Source organism: Panthera uncia (assembly GCF_023721935.1).
Source record: "Panthera uncia isolate 11264 chromosome A3 unlocalized genomic scaffold, Puncia_PCG_1.0 HiC_scaffold_11, whole genome shotgun sequence".
Taxonomy (NCBI): domain Eukaryota; kingdom Metazoa; phylum Chordata; class Mammalia; order Carnivora; family Felidae; genus Panthera; species Panthera uncia.
Window position 1 is genome coordinate 59,227,117 of NW_026057578.1, and position 23,259 is coordinate 59,250,375.

At 37.2% G+C, this 23,259-nt stretch overlaps 1 protein-coding gene across 1 annotated transcript; it reads left to right on the top strand.

Moving 5' to 3' along the window:
• The first annotated feature begins 686 nt into the window (after positions 1 to 686).
• TXNDC9 (thioredoxin domain containing 9) lies at positions 687 to 20,863 on the top strand. Its single transcript, XM_049650186.1, has 5 exons — positions 687 to 772; positions 2,755 to 2,974; positions 10,830 to 10,948; positions 14,941 to 15,195; positions 17,423 to 20,863. The coding sequence occupies exons 2-5, from the start codon at positions 2,786 to 2,788 to the stop codon at positions 17,538 to 17,540; spliced, it is 681 nt and encodes a 226-aa protein (XP_049506143.1). The 5' UTR covers positions 687 to 772; positions 2,755 to 2,785; the 3' UTR covers positions 17,541 to 20,863.
• The last annotated feature ends 2,396 nt before the right edge of the window (positions 20,864 to 23,259 follow it).

A 23,259-nucleotide genomic window follows, 5' to 3' on the forward strand; every position in this document is an offset into this window, starting at 1 on the left:
TGAAGTCTGTTGAGTCACTAAAAAAATAACTACAATAAAATAAGGACACACCCATTCCCCAAAATAGATCTTAATCTTTACATTCAAAGCGAGAGCAAGTTCTAAGAATTTGTGTTAGGGAAGGTAAAAGGAACCTACTAGGGTGGTAAGCATGTTCAATACCTGGATCTGGACGGTGATATTATGGGTGTTATCTATGTAAAAACTAATCATGCTGTGTAAGTTATACCTCAACTTTTTTTAAAAATTTACATCCAAGTTAGTTACCATGTAGTGCAACAATAATTTGAGTTATACCTCAACTTTTTTTAAAAAAATGTGTTCATTAAACACAATGCAAGGGAAGTTGGAGTGTCACTCTGGAGCAAGACCATAGCTGTCTCGTTTCTGATGTAACATTACGTGTCCTAAGGCTCAGAGCCTAAGAAAGTCCGACAAGGCGAGGTTGAGCACTTATAAACTACAACTTCCAGCGTACTTTGCTCCCTCCTCCGTGGGCCGTTTACTCCGAAGGAGGCTAGTAATCGGAAACCTGGGGGTGGAGAAATGGGAGGTGCGCACGCGCAGAAGCGCTCACCGCACGCACGCCCTCCTCCCCCGCCCAACTTCCTTGAGTGTCGCAGGTTGTGTCGCGGGAGGGCCGCAGCTAAAGAGGAGGCGGAAGTGACGGCCGGTTCGCAGCTACCGGCAGCTGCTGTGAGGGTGAAGGCACAGTGGACTGCCTTTCTGGAGCGACTGGTTCCTCACTTCTCAGGTATCCCCGAGAGCTCAGGTGAGGCAGCGGATGGTGAGAAAAAGCCGGCCACCGCCTCCCGGTGCTGATGGACACTTCACTCAACATCCGGCCAGGGCGGGGGATGGGCGCTGCCTAGATGTCGGTGTCAGTGAGGTGGAGGCGGCTTTGGCGCATGCGCCCCGGGAGGTGTGGAACTCGCGGCCACCTGAACTCGGCCTTCATGTGTTCCTGGGGGCTCAGGGAGTGGCGAGGATGCTTTTGGGAAGGTGCCTGGGGAGCATTTAAGGTTGTTCTGGCGGGTGCATGGAAGAGAGTCAAAGAAACAGGTAATTTGAGGTCAGACAAGCCCCTTCCCACCATTCTTGATGAACTGAAAAAGAGTCAGAGGTTTGTGGTTTGAAGAATGAAAAGTTATCAGAACCGCTACACCCCCTCCTTTATTTCCCTTTTGTAAATGCGGTGACCACCGCCACCTGTCCCCTGAACAGCTTTTATTAATCACTTCTGTTCCCAATTATTCCAGAATTAAATTCTGAATTCATCTTATAAAACTCTAGGAATAAGCATTTTCTATACCTCTAATAAAAACAGGTTCTGACATGTAGGTCAGTCTCTTAATAACCAATTTTCTTCTTATCCGGCCACAACCCTAAAGGAAACAATCTTACTGACATTTTTCTTTGGAGGTAGGGAGTGTGAAATTATTTTACCATATTTGAAATGCCGCTCCTTGAAAGTTTATAGCATTTATGAGGAACTTACAGTTTGGTTTTTAAAACTCAAATACCTTTGAAACTTAATGATAATTTGACCAGAAACTAGGCACATATTCATTCAGTATTAACACATTATTTGAGCAGTTAGCCCTGCTAATTCTGGGATGAAATCAAGTGTGCTTTTCAACTGCTTTTCCTGTGAAGAAAGATGAATCAAAAGTGAAGTTTGCAAGAAGATTATTACTTCTTTCCAGTTCAGCAGTTTAGACGGTTTGTGTGGGCTAGGCTGTATATATAAGTAAGGGGATCAGTGAGTTCATGGTTTATTAAGATGTTTTAAGGTTCTTCAGTAGTATTTTCAACTGTGTCGTAGTTAATTGGGATTCAACATCTTTCTGCTTTGATAGGCAAATTATAAATTATATTTCTGTAGTAATAACCCAGGGATACACCTAAAATTTACATCTGATTGTTGCCGGCAGAAAATACTACATTGTGTAAAATGTGTACTTGAGATAGAGCTTCCTTTCCTATCTGGATTAGATTTTGTTTTTAAACTCCTATTTTACATTAAGGAGTGATGGGAAAATCAATATTTTTAATATTTGTTGTGATACTGTTTTACATCAAAGTTAAGAACACTGTCAGTAGATTAACACCAGTATCTTTGTAGCCTCATAGAGTTTGTTAGATTATAGGCGAATAGCAGCGAAAACTAAAGTTTAGAGAACACCAAGCACTGTTCTTTACATAAATTGTAGTGTGCTTTCTCAGGGATTAAATAAAAATCATTTATGTAGAGACCTTTGGCTCTCTATATCTTTGGCTCAACTCCACTCTGTATTGAAGCAAAGTTTGTTTTGTATATGTAAGTGTAAAACCTTAGTACAGTTAAACTTTACTGTTATTCCCAGTCATTTCTGCTTTCTCTTTTCTTCTGGTTTAAAAACAACAACAACAACAACAAAAAAACCCTGTCAATATATGTCACTAGGTATAACTCCCAACTACCCATTTCTCTCTGGTCTTAAAGACTTGTCTTTGCTTTATTGTAGTGAAACAATGTAAATCAGAAGCACCTAAACTTTGCTGTAAGTAGTTTTTGAGTGGTTTGACTATAACCTATTGAAAGTTCAATTTAAAAGCATTTAAGTAAAAATGTTTAAATGTAACATGAAATGCCGGGTTGTCAGAACACTTTGTAGACTACAAATTTTACACTTGCTAGAAGTTTTGAAAATGGGAGAGGAAACTTTGTCTTTTTTTTTTTTTTTCTCACAACTTTGCAAACTTTCTCCCTAGCACCAAGACTAAAACTGTACCATTTAGAAGAATGGAAGCTAATACATCTGTTGACATGTTTTCAAAAGTCCTGGAGAATCAATTGCTTCAGACTACCAAACTAGTGGAAGAACATTTGGATTCTGAAATTCAGAAACTGGATCAGATGGATGAGGATGAATTGGAACGCCTCAAAGAAAAGAGACTTGAGGCACTAAGGAAAGCTCAACAGCAGAAACAAGTAACCTCTCTGCCCTGCTTTCTGAAATTACTTTAACAGTATGCTCCTAACAACTTATATATATATGTGCTGCAGTAGTTACATTTCAGGCCTCATTTTTAAGGTTTTTATTTTTGGGGGTTAACTTCAAAGTATGATCACTGTTAACAATTTTCTGGGAAAAAATTAGTTTTAAAGAGACGTTAAAAATTAGCCTACTCAGCATATTAATCCTCAGTCAAGTAAAAGAAACATGTGTCCAAGGTCATTTTTTGAGCTCAGATTTATTGGGTGAGGAGGAAGTAAACTAGGAAGAACACTGGGAGTACAAGGAGCCAGTCATTCATTCCCCTTTTGGGTAGTTGTAAAGCCAGTTATACTTCAGTTGTGATCAGTGTAAGTGAGGTAAGAGCTGTAAGGCAGTTTACATTGAAGAAATTTTCAGGCTTTGCCAGTGTAACAAATACATGACTTATTTATTCAAAAGAATGCATATTGGGTCACAAAGAAGGGTGGCCACAACGCTATCCTTGTTGGTCTCTTTAGAGTGTGAGTGTGAAACCAACTTGTAGACTCTGGTCAAAACAAATTGGGTTAAATCCGTAAATTTAATTTGGATTGAAAATGTTTACATTGCTTTACATTGAAATAGATTATTACCAATTCTGGTTGCTCTTCAGTTGGCTATGACTAAAACATGAGCTTTACATTTTCTAGAGAAACAGTGAGTTTTGTTTGTGCTGCTACAGCATCTCTTTGATAATGTTTATCCCCTCACAATTTAGAAGAGTTGCTACAAAAGGAATCTTCTATAATGTGACTGAGTTTCTAGTTTTATATTTTGAGTTTTCTACAATAGGGTGTGTGTATATGTATGTGGATTTGAAACCAGGAGACTTTAATATAATGCTAATCATTATCTCAGGTAATACATGATGAGATTCTGCTACACATTCCTCTTTTTCATGACAACAGGTAAATAACACTACTAATTGCTAATGTTCAACTAACAAAAGTTGTCATAACCAGGATGTTTTTCTACAAAGACTGAATCTACCTGATTTGCAGTGAGGAATATACATAATGGCTTAAATGAAATTGTCAGCAGTTAAAAACAATATTTTGAGTATCATTAAAAATCATCTCAGGCATGCAGCCTTTATGGATTTTTTAATTAATATGCAAATCAATTTAAAATGAATTTGTCATAGAATAAGTGAGAGGGTCTTATTTTAGAGCTTTCACTGCATTTAATCTTTTTTTTTAATATGAAATTTATTGTCAGATTGGTTTCCATACCACACCCAGTGCTCATCCCAATAGGTGCCCTCCTCAATACCCCTCACCCACCCTCCACTCCCTCTCACCCCCCATCAACCCTCAGTTTGTTCTCAGTTTTTAAGAGTCTCTTATGTTTTGGCTCCCTCCCTCTCTAACCCTTTTTTTTTTTTTCCCCTTCCCCTCCGCCATGGTCTTCTGTTAAGTTTCTCAGGATCCACATAAGAGTGAAAACATATGGTATCTGTCTTTCTCTGTATGACTTACTTCACTTAGCATAACACTCTCCAGTTCCAACCACGTTGCTACAAAAGGCCATATTTCATTCTTTCTCATTGCCAAGTAGTATTCCATTGTGTATACAAACCACATTTCTTTATCCGTTCATCAGTTGATGGACATTTAGGCTCTTTCCATAATTTGGCTATTGTTGAAAGTGCTGCTGTAAACATTGGGGGTACAGGTGCCCCTACGCATTAGCACTCCTGTATCCCTTGGGTAAATTCCTAGCAGTGCTATTGCTGGGTCATAAAGTAGATCTATTTTTAATTTTTTGAGGAAATTCCACACTGTTTTCCAGAGTGGCTGCACCAGTTTACATTCCCACCAACAGTGCAAGAGGGTGCCCATTTCTCCACATCCTCTCCAGCATCTGTAGTCTCCTGATTTGTTCATTTTAGCCACTCTGACTGGCATGAGGTGATACCTCAGTGTGGTTTTGATTTGTTTCCCTGATGAGGAGTGACATTGAGCATCTTTTCATGTCCCTGTTGGATATCTGGATGTCTTCTTTAGAGACGTGTCTGTTCATGTTTTCTGCCCATTTCTTCACTGGATTAGTTGTTTTTCGGGTGTGGAGTTTGGTGAGCTCTTTATAGATTTTGGATACTAGCCTTTTGTCTGATTTGTCATTTGCAAATATCTTTTCCCATTCCGTTGGTTGCCTTTTAGCTTTGTTAATTGTTTCTTTTGCTGTGCAGAAGCTTTTTATCTTCATGAGGTCCCAATAGTTCAGTCTTGCTTTTAATTCCCTTGCCTTTGGAGATGTGTCAAGTAAGAAATTGCTGCGGCTGAGGTCAGAGAGGGTTTTTTTCCTTCTTTCTCCTCTAGGGTTTTGATGGTTTCCTGTCTCACATTCAGGTCCTTTATCCATTTTCAGTTTATTTTTATGAATGGTATAAGAAAGTGGTCTAGTTTCATTCTTCTGCATGTTGGTGTCCAGATCTCCCAGCACCATTTGTTAAAAGACTGTTTTCCGGGGCGCCTGGGTGGCTCAGTCAGTTGAGCGTCCGACTTCGGCTCACGTCACGATCTCGCAGTTCGTGAGTTCGAGCTCCGCATCGGGCTCTGGGCTGATGGCTCAGAGCCTGGAGCCTGCTTCCGATTCTGTGTCTCCCTCTCTCTCTCTGCCCCTCCCCCATTCATGCTCTGTCTCTCTCTGTCCCAAAAATAAATAAACTTTAAAAAAAATTAAAAAAAAAAAAAAAAAGACTGTTTTCCACTGGATATTCTTTCCTGCTTTGTCAAAGATTAGTTGGCCATACTTTTGTGGGTCCAATTCTGGGTTCTCTATTCTATTCCTTTGGTCTATGTGTCTGTTTTTGTGCCAATACCATGCTGTCTTGATGATTACAGCTTTGTAGTAGAGACTAGTCTGGGATTGTGATGCCTCCTGCTTTGGTCTTCTTCAATATTACTTTGGCTATTCGGGGTCTTTTGTGGTTCCATACAAATTTTAGGAATGCTTGTTCTAGCTTCGAGAAGAATGCTGGTGCAATTTTGATTGGGATTGCATTGAATGATTGATTGTAGATTGCTTTGGGTGGCATTGACATTTTAACAATATTTATTCTTCCAATCCATGAGCATGGAATGTTTTTCCATTTCTTTGTATCTTCTTCAATTTCCTTCATAAGCTTTCTATAGTTTTCAGCATACAGATCTTTTACATCTTTGGTTAGATTTATTCCTAGGTATTTTATGCTTCTTGGTGCAATTGTGAATGGGATCAGTTTCTTTATTTGTTTTTCTGTTGCTTCATTATTAGTGTATAAGAATACAACTGATTTCTGTACATTAATTTTGTATCCTGTGACTTTGCTGAATTCATGTACCAGTTCTAGCAGACTTTTGGTGGAGTCTATCAGGTTTTCCATGTATAATATCATGTCATTTGCAAAAAGTGAAAGCTTGACTTCATCTTTGCCGGTTTTGATGCCTTTGATTTCCTTTTGTTGTCTGATTGCTGATGCTAGGACTTCCAACACTATGTTAAACAACAGCAGTAAGAGTGGACATCTCTGTTGTGTTTCTCAGGGGAAAGCTCTCAGTTTTTCCCCATTGAGGATGATATTAGCTGTGGGTTTTTCATAAATGGCTTTTATGATGTTTAAGTGTGTTCCTTCTACCCCGACTTTCTCGAGGGTTTTTATTAAGAAAGGTTGCTGAATTTTGTCAAAGGCCTTTTCTGCATCGATTGACAGGATCATATGGTTCTTATCTTTTCTTTTAGTAATGTGATGTATCACGTTGATTGATTTGCGATTGTTGAACCAGCCCTGCATCCCAGGAATGAATCCCACTTGATCATGGTGAATAATTATTTTTATATGCTGTTGAATTCGATTTGCTAGTATTTTATTGAGAATTTTTGCATCCATATTTATCAGGGATATTGGCCTGTAGTTCTGTTTTTTTACTGGGTCTCTGTCTGGTTTGGGAATCAAAGTAATGCTGGCTTCAAAGAATGTTTCTGGAAGTTTTCCGTTCCTTTCTATTTTTTGGAACAGCTTGAGAAGGATAGGTATTATCTCTGCTTTAAATGACTGGTAGAATTCCCCAGGGAAGCCATCTGGTCCTGGATTCTTATTTGTTGGGAGATTTTTGATAACTGATTCAATTTCTTTGCTGGTTATGGTCTGTTCAAGTTTTCTATTTCTTCCTGTTTGAGTTTTGGAAGTGGGTGGGTGCTTAGGAATTTGTCCATTTCTTCCAGGTTGTCCAGTTTTTTGGCATATAATTTTTCATAGTATTCCCTGATAATTGCTTGTATTTCTGAGGGATTGGTTGTCATCTCCCTTTGGGTCATCTCCCTTTTCTTTTTGAGAAGCCTGGCTAGAAGTTTATCAATTTTATTTTTTTGAAAAACCAACTCTTGGTTTCATTGATCTTCTCTACAGTTTTTTTAGATTCTATATTGTTTGTTTATGCTCTGATCTTTATTATTTCTCTTCTTCTGCTGGGTTTGGGGTGTCTTTGCTATTCTGCTTCTATTTGCTTTAGGTATGCTGTTAGATTCTGTATTTGGGATTTTTCTTTTTTCTTGAGATAGGCCTGGATTGCAATGTATTTTCCTCTCAGGACTGCCTTCGCTTCATCCCAGAATGTTTGGATTGTTGTATTTTCATTTTCATTTGTTTCCATATATTCTTTCATTTCTTCTCCAATTACCTGGTTGACCCATTCATTCTTTAGTAGGGTGTTCTTTAACCTCCATGCTTTTGGAGGTTTTCCAGACTTTTTCCTATGGTTGATTTCAAGTTTCATAGCATTGTGGTCTGAAAGTGTGCGTGATAGGATCTCAATTTATCATAGGATAACTGAGAGGGTCTTATTTTAGAGCTTTCATTGCATTTTAATCTTTTTTATTAAAATGCTTCCTAAGGAAGTAGATAAGAAGCCTTAATAGATTTTATAGATACTCTTTTTCAAAGAGTAATATAGATTGCATAGTAATTTTGATTTACTGATCTATGTGAGTATCAGGAAATCAGTATAAGCAGTGACATAAGCACTTAATAGGCCTACGTGAATCAATATTCCTCAGTCAGCCAAGCACCCTCCTACTGTTATGACAGCTAGTGACATATGAGTTGGGTGGTGAAAAGGACAGGTGAGAAATAGGAAGAGCCCATCCAAAGGCTTGGGTTTTAGCCACTAAGTGAGAGCAAAATGCTGCCCACTGCCAGCCCTTGGGTAGGCTCAGCCTGCACCGTGATCTGTGCCCATCCTGCTTGATTCCATTCAGCAGATACTTGGGGAGCACATGCTCTGTGAAAGAAACTATGCTAAGAGCACAGGGGTGTGCTGAGTGTCTTGGGAGAGATGCCATGTGTTGGTAGAGGTTCAGAGTGGGCTTGCCTCCCTCTTAAGAACTTGGACAGGTTCAGGTCTTTGGCCTATTGGTTAAACACATGGGAATTAATAATAAAAAGAGCTTTTAAAAAAAAAATTTTTTTTTAATGTTTACTCATTTTTGAGAGACAGAGACAGAGTGTAAGCAGGGGAGGGGCAGAGAGAGAGGGAGACACAGAATCCAAAGCTGTGCTGACAGCTCAGAGCCCGATAGGGGGCTTGAACTCACAAACCATGAGATCATGACCTGAGCCAAAGTCAGTTGCTTAACTAACTGAGCCACCAGGCACCCCAATAAAAAGAGCTTTTTAAAAAATATTCTTTTTTTAAGGGCACATGTTATTGGTCAGTTAAGAAAAATCATGAAATGTGACATGCTATTAAGGAATTGTATTTGAGAGTTTAAATTGTTTATAGAAGCCTGATTGGGGGTGCCTGAGTGACTCAGGCAGTTAAGTCTCCAACTCTTAATTTCAGCTCAGGTCATGATCTCACAGTTGTGAGATAGAGCCTTGTGTCGGGATCTGTGCTGAGCATGGAGTCTGCTTAAGATTCTCTCTCTCCCTTCCTGTCCCTCCCCCGCTTGTGCATGCTCTATCAAAAAAATGTTTTTTTAAATTTTCATTTATTTATTTTAAATGTTTTAGAGAGAGAGTGCATGTGCACATGCACAATCAGGGGAGGGACAGAGAGAGAGAGAGGAATAGAAGATCCGAAGCAGGCTTCATGCTGATAGCACAGACCATGATGCGGAGCTCCAACTCACGAACTGTGAAATCATGACCTGAGCTGAAGTCGGATGCTTAACCAACTGAGCTATCCAGGCACCACTAAAAAAAATTTTTTTTAAAAGAAGCTTACCAAAGAAATATCACATAAGGAGAAAACACCAGGGCCTCCTGTGAGTGTTAGCTCAGCATTAGTCAATGTGAAATGGAAACCAAAACTATTAATGCTGTCTGTATTAGCTTAAGTCCAGGAGAAGAAAAGAGATGGCACTCGTGCCCCTTTTCTAGGCAGACCACTTCTGGAGGGCTCTATTCACACCTCTGCCACTTTTTAAAAAGATGAGGAGGAATTAGTCTCTGATCAGAGGAGGATAACTAGAAGAGTAAGAAATGTAGAGATCATTTCATCTGAGAAACAGCCAAAAGGAAATGAAGGGGGAGGTAGAAAAGAAAAGACATAGGTGAGATAGGACATCTGAAGGGCTGACATGTGAAAGATAACAACTTTTCTCTCTAATCTTCTGTCCAAGCTGGGACTCACAGACCAAAGTTACAGTTATACTGTAGTTCAGGGTGAGAAAACCCTTCTAAAAGTATAAATGCAGATGCTTTTTAAGGACATGTGCCAAACACTATTGCAGTTATTTTCATGTTGATGGTCTTATTTTCACAACTTAGTGAGACAGTTGCTTTGTGATCTCCACTTTACAAATAAGGAAATGGAGACTCAAAAAGGTTAATTAGAATTCTTAGACTAATAAATGGTAGAACAATTATTTAAGCCCATACCTTCTGCCTGCATGCCCAGTGGTCCTTTTTGTAAAAATCAGTTGCCTCAAAAAGGAAGCAAGCTACCAGTTGAGATGATGAATCTTTCCTGTGGCAGGAAGCTTGAGAAACAAAAAGGTCTGTCAGGCATGGTTGATAAGGGTTGATATGTTGGGTCGAGAAGTTGGATTAGATGACTTGTGAGTGCTGTATTGTTTCTGGACACCATATGAGAAGACAACTTTTTCTATCTAGTATACTACCCATTGGTGACCAGTATAGAAGTGGTTCCTGCCTCTCTGAGCCCACAGGGCTCCTAAGCTGCAAAGCTGCAATAACCACTGCCTGTGTCTTCCCCTCCCCTACAAAGACCAAGTAGCTTTATCTCATGAGCATTATTTTTCAAAGCTTTGCAGTAACTTGGATCTAATGCTTCTGATTTTAGTAGTTTGAGCGCAGCGAAATTAAATGGATATTTACTTTCTTTTCATTTTATTTATTTTAGAAAGTGAGCATGAGTGGGGGAGGGGTAAGAGGGGGCAGAGGGAAAGAGAGAAGCAGGCTCCACACTGAGCATGGATCAAGGGGCTCAATCCCATGACACTGGAATCATGACTTGAGTCGAAATCAGGAGTTGGACACTCAATTGACTGAGCTACCCAGGCACCCCTTATGTCTCTTGAGTCTAAATTTTTATTTTTGAAGTTCTAACAAAACATTTGTGTGAAGGTACCAAGACAGACGATTGTTTTAAACACAAAGCATGCTGAAAGATAATCATTGCCCACAGACTGTGTTTGCGCTGACACTGGAAACATATGAAAGTAAATCACTAAGAGGAATTCATTTCCTTCTACAAGATAAAATCAACTTCATTACAGAATATTACACTGATTTAGACCCAAAATGTGAAGTGGTACTGGAAGAGATATTTCAAGTGTGTAATATTTCCCTTTTCTCCAAATTAGGAATGGCTTTCAAAAGGACATGGAGAATACAGAGAAATACCTAGTGAGAGAGACTTTTTTCAGGAAGTCAAGGAGAGTAAAAAAGTGGTTTGCCATTTCTACAGGGACTCCACGTTCAGGTAACTTTGTTTCCATCAGTGACTTTTTAAAATTTTATTTATTTATTTTTGTTAATGTTTGTTTATTTTTGAGGGAGAGTGAACGCAAGTGGAGGGTGGGGAGAGCAAGAGAGAGGGGCACAGAGGATCCGAAGCAGACTGCACTGATAGCAGCGAGCCCAATGCAGGGCTTGAGCTCACGAACTGTGAGATCATGACCTAAGCTGAAGTTGGACACTCAACTGACTGATCACCTAGGTGCCCCAAGTGAGTTTTTAAAAATATGATGAGATCTTTGAATAGAGATATACTACTAACATAATAGAGAAATTAAGAAAAATAAGAGGAACTGCTTCTTAAGTTCTTTGTACTTGTGTACAAATCTCCATTAAACAGTTGTTATTTTGAAGATTAATGTAAAACCTGTGATACAAAAAAGTATAAATGAACATTATTGAAATTCAAGATTATTTCCACAGAACTAGCTATTTTCTGAATTATATTTCCACTAGATAACTTTAAAAACATCTAAGAAACATACATGTAAATTTTCTTTTTGTCAACACAAGAATTATTTATTTAGTTATTTATTTTGATGCTGTTATGATACAGGTGTGATGTGGAGAGTGGGGGCCAACCTTTGAACACCAGCTTTGAATTCACTCCTCAGCTAGCAACTCATGGGGAGACAATGGTTTGGCCAAGCCTTTCACTAGAAGCATCGCTGGGACTGCCAGCCTTGGCCGAAAGCAGAGGAAAGTGATTTATGTTAGAGAGGCCAGGTCTGCAAGCCTCTCTATGGAGGCAGAGTCCTTGTACAATGAAAATACCCCTAGAAGAGATTATATCTTAACTCAGAGGACTCATGCCTTTCTTTCTTTTAACCCCAAAATTTGATTAGTTGCCAACTTTTAGAAATTGAGAGGTACAGTTTTTTTAATCCAGATTTCAGAATTTTAAAAAAATCGAATTAACTTAATAGCAAACCTAGAATTCAGTATGAAAGCAGTGTGCTAATACTGAAGATCAGCTGCCTCCCTCAGACAGATATACACTCCAGTGTAGAGTCTCCATCATTCACTGTTGTCTCAGCCCTGCCCTCTTCCCTCATTTCAGTAACCCACCCAGCCCTTGTCTTAAACTCACCACCCAGTAACTTGGTTATTAATTAACATTTTTCATGGATTGATTACCTGGGATTTGTGGACTAAGGTAATAAAAAGGAAAGAAAATGTTGAGATTGTGAAATCTGTAAGGGAAAGTGGGAAGGAATTAGGAAAGAAAAGAATATCAGAGAAACCTTCTGCCACCATGGTACTCTATCATCTCCCATTGGCACACATTTCTCAAGTTGCCAACTTCTGACATATATGATGAGGTGATGTGTTAATATCATATTACTCTCTAAGATTGATGTTATATGATGTTTATTAGATGTATTTGTCCACTAAATTGTTAGGTTTGTGAAAGCAGAGAGTTTGCCTCTATTGTGGTTAACTGCTCCCCAAGTTCCTAGCCTTAGAGCAGCAATGGCTGACAACACATAGTAGGTGCTCAGTAAATATATTTGATGGGGGTATAAACAATGCAATACCAGGAGTACTTACCTTCAAAACAAATGAAAAATAAGGCGTGCCTGGCTGGCTCAGTCAGTAGAGCATCTAACTTGATCTTGGTGTCTTGAGTTCAAGTCCAACATTGGGTATAGAGATTGCTTTAAAAAAAATTTAAAAAAAAAAGAGAGTGCCTGAGTAACTCAGTCAGTTAAGCATCCAACTCTTGATCTCAGTTCAAGTCTTAATCTTACAGTTCGTGAGATGGAGCCCTGCATCGGGCTCTGCTTTTAGCACAGAGATCTCTCTGTCTCTCCCTCTCTCTCAAATAAACTTTAAAAGAAAAGAAAAATCAAAGATCAAAATGTTTTATATATAGATCTGATATAGGTATCAAAGTTCTTGGCACATAGTAGGCTGGATACTTGATGTGTAAAATCCTGGAACATTAACAATGACCCTTTCAGGTAAGTAGGTGTAATTCCAGTGCTTTATGTGTGGAGACCAAGACTTGGAGAAATTAAGTGACTCACCTAATGTCACTCATCTCCTAAATGATAGAAGAGGATTTAAACCCAGGATTTAAGCCTAATGCTGTTTTAACTACACCATGATTGCTGCTTCTGGATTAAAAAAAATGGATTAATTTAAAATAGGTTCCATATAACTCCAGTAAAACCATGGAGTTGATTTATCTACAAGTTTTCAAGAACATGTTTCTCATATAATGGTTCATTTCTCATTTGTGCTTCATTCAGAAACTAATTATTAATTTGTTCTCTCCTACCATTTTTCACTAGTCTCATTGCTATACTACATGGGTGATATATGAAAAGATACTTGCAGAGGTAAAGTGATGAGGCATCCAGGTTACCAGAAACTTGCTGGACCCAATCCTAATTCAGGAATAAGTACACCAAGAAGTGCCCAGAAAGCCTGCTAATAACAACTATGAAACATTTGATGTCTTCATCATCTAAAGCAGTAGTTCTCAAATTTATGGGGCATGAGAGTCACCTGCCTGTTTCCCAGCTCCACTCCCAGAAAATTTTGGTTCGTCTATATATTTTAAAAGTTAATTTTAATAAATACCTGTGGTTAAAAACTATTGCTCAACGGGTCCCTGGGTGGCTCAGTCAGTTAAGTGTCTGACTGTGGCTCAGGTCATGATCTCATGAGTTCAAGTCCCACATCGGGCTCTCTACTGTCAGCACAGAGCCCACTTCAGATCCTCTTTCCCCATCTCTTTCTGCCCTTCTCCTGCCTCAAAAATAAACATTAAAAAAATTAAAAGAAAAAAAAAAGAACTACTGCTCAAGAAGATTATTATTAAGAGTAGTCTTTTTTAGGAACCCTAGAGGATTGACTAATTTAAAATGCATTTTAACTTTACAGGAAATGTCATTTCCATTTTTCTTTTCAAAAGAAGGTGGCTTAATAAAAGTTACTCCTGATATTTTTCATTTCTTTAGAACCTTATGATCATATTTATAGCCCTTAACCTTATGCTTTTTTTTTTAATTTTTTTTTTAATATTTATTTATTTTTGAGAGAGAGAGAGAGAGAGATGGCATGAGCAGGGGCAGGGCAGAGAGGGAGGGAGACAGAATCTGAAGCAGGCTCCAGGCTCTGAGCTGTCAGCACAGAGCCCGATGCAGGACTCGAACTCACAAACTGAAATCGTGACCTGAGCCGAAGTCAGACACTTAACCGACTGAGCCACCCAGGCGCCCCTTAACCTTATGCTTCTTAATGAAAGTTGCACAATTGGGAGAGTTCTTTCTCAATGACACCATTCAGTCTTAGTGACTTCCAAATAAGGCACTGTATATACATTTCTGGTTCTGAAAAGTCTCCTCTGAGTTCTGTCAAGTTCAGTTTTGTCACCTTTCAAGTTCCATGTATGAGACACCAGTAAACAAAGATAAATGACAATTTTTTGTTCTTACCAAGAACATGACAACTTCATGAACCACTTACAATTAAAGCATATATTTAATATTTTGTTTTTATGAATATCATTAGGACACATCTGACTTCTAGAATACTGGATTCTTTTTCTCCCTCTTATATCATTTAGCTAACCTATGAAAGAGAAATGAGGTTATCCGACACAAGCATGCGTTGGCTGCCAAATTATATTCAAATAGAAAAACTATAAAATTAGATGTACCTTTATGATATTTATTTTAGGGGCACCTAGGTGGCTCAGTCAGTTTAGCGTCCGACTTCGGCTCAGGTCATGATCTCACAGCTCATGAGTTCGAGCCCCGCATCGGGCTCTGTGCTGACAGCTTGCAACCTGGAGCCTGCTTCAGATTCTGTGTCTCCCTCTCTCTCTGCCCCTAACCCACTTGCATCCTGTCTCCTGTCTCTCTCAAAAATAAATAAACATTAAAAAAATTTTTTTTTAAATAAGTATGTTTAAGCTTTTGATTTTCTACATGCTGTTGTTTGCAGGTGTAAAATATTAGACCGACATTTGGTAATATTATCCAAGAAACATCTGGAGACCAAATTTCTGAAGCTGAATGTGGAAAAAGCACCTTTCCTTTGTGAGAGACTGCGTATCAAAGTCATTCCCACACTAGCACTGGTAAAAGATGGAAAAACACAAGATTATGTTGTTGGATTTACTGACCTAGGAAATACAGATGACTTCACCACAGAAACTTTAGAATGGAGGCTGGGTTGTTCTGATATTCTCAATTACAGGTAACTTTTAGCAAAACAATTTTAATTCACATATTCAGTTGATGTTTTTAGAGAAGTTTTTTTATGTCAACATTTATGGAGCTAAGTTTTCTGAAACAAAAAGTTTCACAAATGAAAAATGTATTTCTTAAAGTACATTGTTACTTTAAACAAAATCCATTAGATCTTAAAATCCATTAGAGATAAAATTGAGTCTTGGAGTATACCTAGCTATAAAAGTTTACAACCTAACAGATCTTATCGAACTAATTTTGTATTAGTCTAGAAACCCAAAATGACATTGAACATCAGATTTTTTAATGTAGCTATTCTCGTCTTGTAGAATCTGATAAAATGTATAATCTGGTATCTGTGATTAGCTTAAATGACTTACCATGAAGAACAGTCTCAATTTGAAAACAATCAAAAATGCAACTTCCATTTTTCATTCATCTCCTTGTCTGCTTCTCCAAGTAATTTATCTAATTCCATAAACCATATCACCTAGTCTTCTGTGCCTGTTTTTGGTTTGCAAAATTAACAGATAAAATTATATAATTATCATTCCACAGTCCTAGTGCCTTTCAGTAAGTAGAAAGTTTTCTCCTCTTTTTCCTCCCCCTTTTTCTCTGAATCTCCCCTACACCTGCCTAAATTATCCCTACATTGGAATTTTAGGTTTTACTTTTCTTAATACTAAGTAAAACATTTTTTTGAAATGAATTTTGAAATGATTTCAAACTTTAAACAAGTTGGAAACTAGTACAAAGAATTCTCATAGACCTTTTGCCCATAATTCTCATGTTTTAAAAAGTTTACATTTGCTTTATCATTTTTCTGAATACATAAATACTGTTTTCAAAACCATTTGAGGAGGAGTTGGAGATGTATCGTCCCTATACTCCTAAATATTTCCTTGTGTATTTTCTAATAAAGACTTTTTCTTATATAACCACAGTACAGTAGTTAAGATGAGAAGTGTTTTATAATATGTAGACCTTATTCAGATTCTACCTTTGTCCCAATAATGTCCTGCATACTAAAATGTTGCGTGTAGTTACTGTGTATTTTTAGTTCCATTAACCTGTAACAACTTGTCATTTTTCAGTACTTTGACATTTTTGAAGAGTACATGTTATTTATTTTGTAGAGCATCCCTCAATTTGGGTTTCTCTCATGTTTCAAGATTAGGTTTGGACTATGCATTTTTCATAGGTACATGATGGAAGGGATGTTATATTCCTTCTCAGTGTATTGTAGCAGGAGGTATAGGATGGTTTGTTTGTTTCATTTCTGGTGGTAATAACTGAGCATTGGTTAACCAGTTGTCTACCAACCCAAATGATGATTTAGGAAGAACTTTTCCATATTACACATTAATTCACTTTTTCATTTATTTATATTAGAATGGGCAGTGGCTTATCTTATCCATTGGGTTATATTTGGTTATTAATATTATTTACTTTGAAGCCCAGATTGCCCCAGTGTGGTCAGTGAGAGCCCCTCTTATGGAGCCTTCTTTGTCTTTTCCATGTGTCTCAATAGTTCTTTAAGTACTTGCTTTCTGGTGCAAATAAGATGTCTTAGAGAGGGACTCATGTAGTACTTTCCCTAGAATTGGCTGTTTCTTCAGGGAACCATGGTTCCTCTCAGTGGCAAATGATATTTCAAAACCAGAATCTAGGTGCCAGACATCTTCCCAGATATTTTTGAAAGAAGTTGTTTTCTCATTTCATATATTTCTCAAGCATCATTGAAGTTTCATACCAATTCCAGGTTAATGATAATGAATTCCATGAGTTTTCTTGATGTTTATCTAAACATTATAAGATATTAAACAGGATCAAACCAGCCATAACAAGCTATCAGAAATAGAGCACCATTTTCTGTGTCATTCTTACAGTGACAAGAATCTAATCCAAGTTCAGCATATCCAAAACAGATGGAAAAACAATTTCATTTCCTTCTATGCTTTTCAGTTAGAAATTCTATTGGTACATCCTCTGAGATGTTAATCAGTAATTAATGCTAAAAGAGAAAATAAAACATTGATATAAGAGACTTAGTAATACAAAATAAGGTTTAAAACTTTTAACCATAATTGTGAATAACATACCTCTTCTGTAACACCAGCATTAAAGAAAACTTTATTCCACGTTAGGAAGAAAAGAATTTTTTGTGCAGGTTAGCATACCAACTGTACAAAATTATAAAGAGTAAATGCTTTTCAAATTTGCTTTATTTTTAGTGGAAATTTAATGGAGCCACCATTTCAGAGCCAAAAGAAATTTGGAACAAACTTCACAAAGCTGGAAAAGAAAACTATCCGAGGGAAGAAATATGATTCAGACTCTGATGATGATTAGAAATTAATTATAATTCTTTGTAAATTGTCTTTTTATTTCTGCTTCAAAATTAGATGTGTTTTCTAAATTCAGTTGGTTTTGATACATTGGTCATCTAATGGTCATATTCTAGAGTTTTGTACAGTTTCATCACATTGAAAGACATCTTTAATATTTTCTGTGTGGCACTTGTGTTGAAGAAAACTGAGTTCTTAAATTATCCAGCAAGGGTCTGGATTCTCTATTTTTGAGATTGATTTTATCACAATATGATTCTTAGGTCTTTATACCATTCACAATTGTGTTTTTAATCTACTGGGTTGGAAATAGGAATTCAAATTATTCCAGGACTAATTCTTACACAGCATCATTTCCTTTATACAACAGGTTAAATTACATTTACTGGTGTAACAGACTCACTTGTAAATGAATTATAAACACTCTTTACTTCTGGAATATATTTAACTATTAAAAAACTGCTTATTTATTCTGTAGGCTGTGTGTTGATGTTGAATGAACTCAGGGCAGCAGAAAGTTTTTTCACGTTTTGAACATTTTGCCTTAGAGTTCTGATTACTTGTATTTTAATACATGCATTAAAATAATCAGGAAGCATGTTTGGAATGGCAACATGAGATCTGCACACTCCTCAGTGAAAATAACTGGTAAATATATGTATGTATATATTTTTTCACTTAAAGTCTCTGGGAATTGTCATAAAAGCATACAGCAAACAAAAACATTTGTTACAGAAACATATATTCAAGAAAACACTGAAGCTTGGTAAGAATAGTGAATCCCTCTGGTATTTGAGCCATGACCCCATACCCTTCTGCCCCTAGCTCCCCACTTCAGCCTACAGTTTCTCCCTAGGATGAGTAGACTCCTAGCATTTCTCATGCTACCCACCCCCACCCCCACCATGTCACAGTACCAAAGAGGTCTGGACCTTCCTTCCTCTACCCAGTCCCCACTTACAGCACTGAACATCTACACCAGGAATGGCAGACCAAGAATACTGTTTTCTAATCACTTGCCCCAGCTTATAAGTGGATCCATGCCAGGAGAGGCAAACACGACCAGGAGCTATCACCCACAGCTCTATTTATAGACCACAGGTATCACTCCTATAAAAGCAGGCTACTGTCCCCAGCCTTGACTCTGAGGGAGTAGCAAGCTATAAAAACAGCTTCCATAGCATCCTCTAATGAGAGGTTAGTTCAAACCTAAGGGTGCTGCTGTAGACAAAGGAAATTTGGAGTGGGAGTAGACAGACAAGAGAAGACTATAACTCCATGATAGCTACAAGCAAAAGGGAAGACCAGTGATAAGTCTAACAGAGAATGAAAGGCAGCTAAGGGTAGTCCTAAGGCTAGAAAAAAACCTCAAAGAGTCTGCAAGGGCATGAATTTAATTAGATCAAACTCTGTAGCAATTTATGCCCCAGGGCATTGTCCAAAATAAGTCCACCAGTAGTTAGTGGATGTTAATTCACAGTGTGATAACAGTAGAGGCAGACAAACTGGACCTCTTAGAAGGAGATCAAGGAAAGAAACCGTAAAAACCCAAAAACTGTCCTTGGGTTTGGAGGGAGGAGTCAGGGTGATCCCACATACCCAGGCTGTACCCTTTGCAAAGGAGCATCAGAGGCTGTACAGTGCAAGGTAAATGGATTTAAATAGGCTAAGTCACTAAATAAGCCCTGGGGAAGAGGGAAGGATGAGTTTCCAGAGCTGCTATATTATCTAAACTCTAGTTTTCAACAAAAAGTTACAAGATCTGTAGAGAAACAGTAAAGTGTGTGCCATAGACAAAGGGATTTCAAAACAGTAAAAGGAAACTGCCCTTGAATGGGCCCAGAAGTTGGAAGCAGACAAAAACTTCAAAGAAACCATGCTGGAGATAAAGGTATGATAATATTTCATCAACTAGAGAATGAAGAAAAGTATTTTAAAAGAACCAAATGGAGATCTCTGGACTTGAAAAGTATAACTGCAATGAAAAAAATCATTAAAAGGACTCAGTAGATTTTAGCTTACAGTAGAATCAGCAAATGTGGAGACTTAATGCAGATAATACAATCTGAAGAACAGGAGAAAAGGGAATGAAGAAAAATAGCTTCAGAGAAATGTATCAACATATGTGTAATGGGAGTGCCAGAAGGAGAAAAGGAAAACAGAAAACTTGTTAGAAGAAATTATGCTTAAAAATTCCAAATCTGGTATTAAAAAAACTGAGAAAATCAGTAGTTTCTTACATAAAGTGGAATGGTCTGTACCCACATACATGTCAGACTAAAAATACTGAAGGACAATTCTTGAAAACATGTATAAGAAAATCCCATTAACAGATCAGAAACAATGGAGGTCTGAAGGCAGTGGGATGACATGCAGAGTACTGGAGAGGAAAAAAATGTCAACCAAGAATCTTTTAACAAAACTATCAGAAATCAAGGCAAAATGAGGACATTCTCAGATTTTAAGAATTCATTACTAGGAAACCAATCTTACAAGAAATGTTGAAGTTTTTTAAGCCGAAAGGAAGTGAAACCACATAGTAATTCAAATCCTCACAGGAAAAAAAAAAAGCCAGTAAAGGTGATTATGTAGGAAATTATAAAAAGACATTGTAATAACCAATTCCCCCTCCCTGAGCTGATTTAAAAAGCAATTCTGGGGAAACCTGGGTGGCTCAGCTGGTTGAATGTCAGACTCTTGGTTTTGGCCCAGGTCATGACCTCACGGTTCATGGGTTTCAGCCCCGCATTGGGCTTCATGCTGACAGTGCAGAGTCTGCTTGGGTTTTCTCTCTCCCCCCCCCCCCCACTCGTTTTCTCGCTCTCTCTCAAAATAAAAAAAAACAATTCTATAAAACTGTATATAATTGTGGCATTACCTATAACAAATAATTGTGACACCTTAAAGCAGATGGGAGCAAAGCTATATTTCAATAATAAATCCACAAAAAGAAATGAGAATAAGAAATGGTAAATAAAAAGGCTAATGTAAAAAACTTTAAGTGTATACTTGTTCTTTCAACTCTTAAAACAATCACAAAAATTACAGCATGTATTGAGATATTTTTAACAGATGCAGTATGTATAACAAAAAAGAGCTTTATAGGAGTAACATTTATATACTTCACTGGAATTAAATTATTATAAAGCTAGATTTTTTTTTTTTTTTGAAGTTTATTTTGAGAGAGCATGAGCAGGAGAAGGGCAGAGAGGGAGTCACAGAATCTCCAGCAGGCTCCACGTCATTAGTGCAGAGCCTGACATGGGGCTTAAACCCATGAACCGTGAAATCATGACCCAAGCTGAGATCAAGAGTTGATGCTTAACCAAGTGAACCACCCAGGTGCCCCACTAAAGCAAATTCTGACAAGATGTATACTTGTAAGGCCTAGAGTAACCACTGAGAAACTAATCCAAAAAAATACAAAAAATTATTAAAAGCAGAATCAAAATACTACACTAGAAAGTAGTTGAGAAAGAAATGAGAAAAATAACGAAAAAAGATATGACATACAGAAAACAAAAAGCAAAATACATAAATCCAACCATATAAATAGCAACATTACATGTAAGTGAATTAAACAATCAAATATTAGACTGAATTACAAAAACAAAATCCAACTAAATGCTGTCCACAGGAGACACACTTTGGATTCCAAAATTAAAATGAAAAAACTATACCATTCAAATAACCATCAGAGAGCTGGAGTGGCCAGACAAAAAAGATTTGAAAATAAAAAGCCTTCTACAGAAAGATGCTCATTTTATAGTGATAAAAAAGACTCCATCAGAAGCCATTAACAATTTTAAACATCTCTGCACCTCACAGCACAGCCCATAAATTCTTGACAATTTTATATTTTGCTGTCAGAATTCTGAAGCAAAACTTCACAGAATTGACAGGAAAATAGATAATTTAGCAGTAATAGAGATACGACTCACTTTTCAACAATGAATAGAAAAAGTATGCAGAGGATCAACAAGAAAATAGAAGATGAACAATACTGTAAACCAACTCTACCTAACATATTGTATCTATAGAACATTCTCACACCAACAGCACAATTCTCAAGATCACATGGAACATTCTCCAAGACAGATCAGCCCACAAACAAGCCTCAATAAATTTAAAAATATTAAAATAATAAAAGGTATGGTTCTCTGATCACAATGGAATGAAATTACAAATAACAAATCTGGAAAATTCAAAAATGTGTAGAAATTAATGCACTCCATAAATAACCAATGAGTCAGGGAAAAATCACAAGGTAGGAAATCCTTTGAGATTGTATGAAAATAAAAATGTAAAATTCCAAAGCTTACGGAATGCCACTAAAGTAGTACTTACAGGGAAATAGCAGTAAACATCAGTATGAAAGATACAAAGATCTCAAATCAATAAACCACCTTAAAACATTGGAAAAAGAACAAACTAAAAATGGTGAAAAATCTTAAAGCTGCAATAATTGAGACTGTGGTATAGCCAGGCATAAAGATAAACCTATAAACCAATGGAGTTGAATTGAGTGTCCAGAAATAAACTCTTAACAATTTTTAGTCAATTGATGTTTGGCAGAGATGCCAAGACAATTCAAGTGGAAAAGAATAATCTCTTCAACCAGTGACATTGGGACTATTAAATATCTATAGGTGAAAGGATGAAGTTGAACCTCTTCCTCACACAATATACAAAGTTTAACTTAAAATGGACCAAACACCTATATGGTACTGAATAAGGTACTGATGTGTACAACAATATGGATGAACCTTAAAAACATGCTAAGTTTAAAAAGCCAGTCACAAAAGACTACATGTATGATCCCATTTATATATGAAATGTCCAGGAAACTCATATCTATAGGAACAGAAAATAAATTAGTAGTTGCATAAAACAAGAGGGTTGTCAGGGGATAGGGAGTGATGGATGTTGGTATGGGGTTTCTTTGGGGATGGTGAAAATCTCCTAAATTGATTTGGTGATAGTTGTAAAACTCTGTGAATATACTAAATTGTATACTTTAATAGAATGAATTGTATCTTTTGTGAATTACATCTCAGTAAAGCATTTAAAGGTGAGAGAAACTATAAAGGAGCAATGAATAAAAAAGTAACAAGACAACAGGAGGATATGAAAAAGAGCTAGGAAAGAAATAAACAAAAACATTTCACAAATAAAGGAGAAGAAATAACAGGAGGAAATAGACAACAGTTAAAAGGACTCTAGGAAAAATGTTAAATATGGAAGCCAGGCAAAGAAGATCCACCATAATTATATATTAATTTGTGAAGAAGAAAACCAAAGGAATTGAATAGGAATACATTCCCAAAATGATAATTTGATAAAACTCTACTGAGGTAAAAGATTCAAACTTACATGTTGGAAAGGCATCCCACATACTTGTAAAATTGAGAACAGCCACTACTGAGAAATACTCTTGTAAAATTCCTGGCTTTTAAAGGAGGAGTAAAGTAAGGTTTTGGTCATTCAGGCAAAAAGGCCAGGTCACTTATATGAGAAAAAAAATTGAGTTAGCATTGGAATTTTATCCACACTTTATGCCACAATACAATAAAATGGCATATTTAATATATTTAGGGGAGGAAAATGTGAACTAAGGATTTTATGTATTTTTTAAAGTTTATTTATTTTGAGAGAGAGAGAATGGAGGAGAAGAAGAGAGAGGGGGAAAGAGAGAAAATCCCAAGCAGGCTCCATGCTGTCAG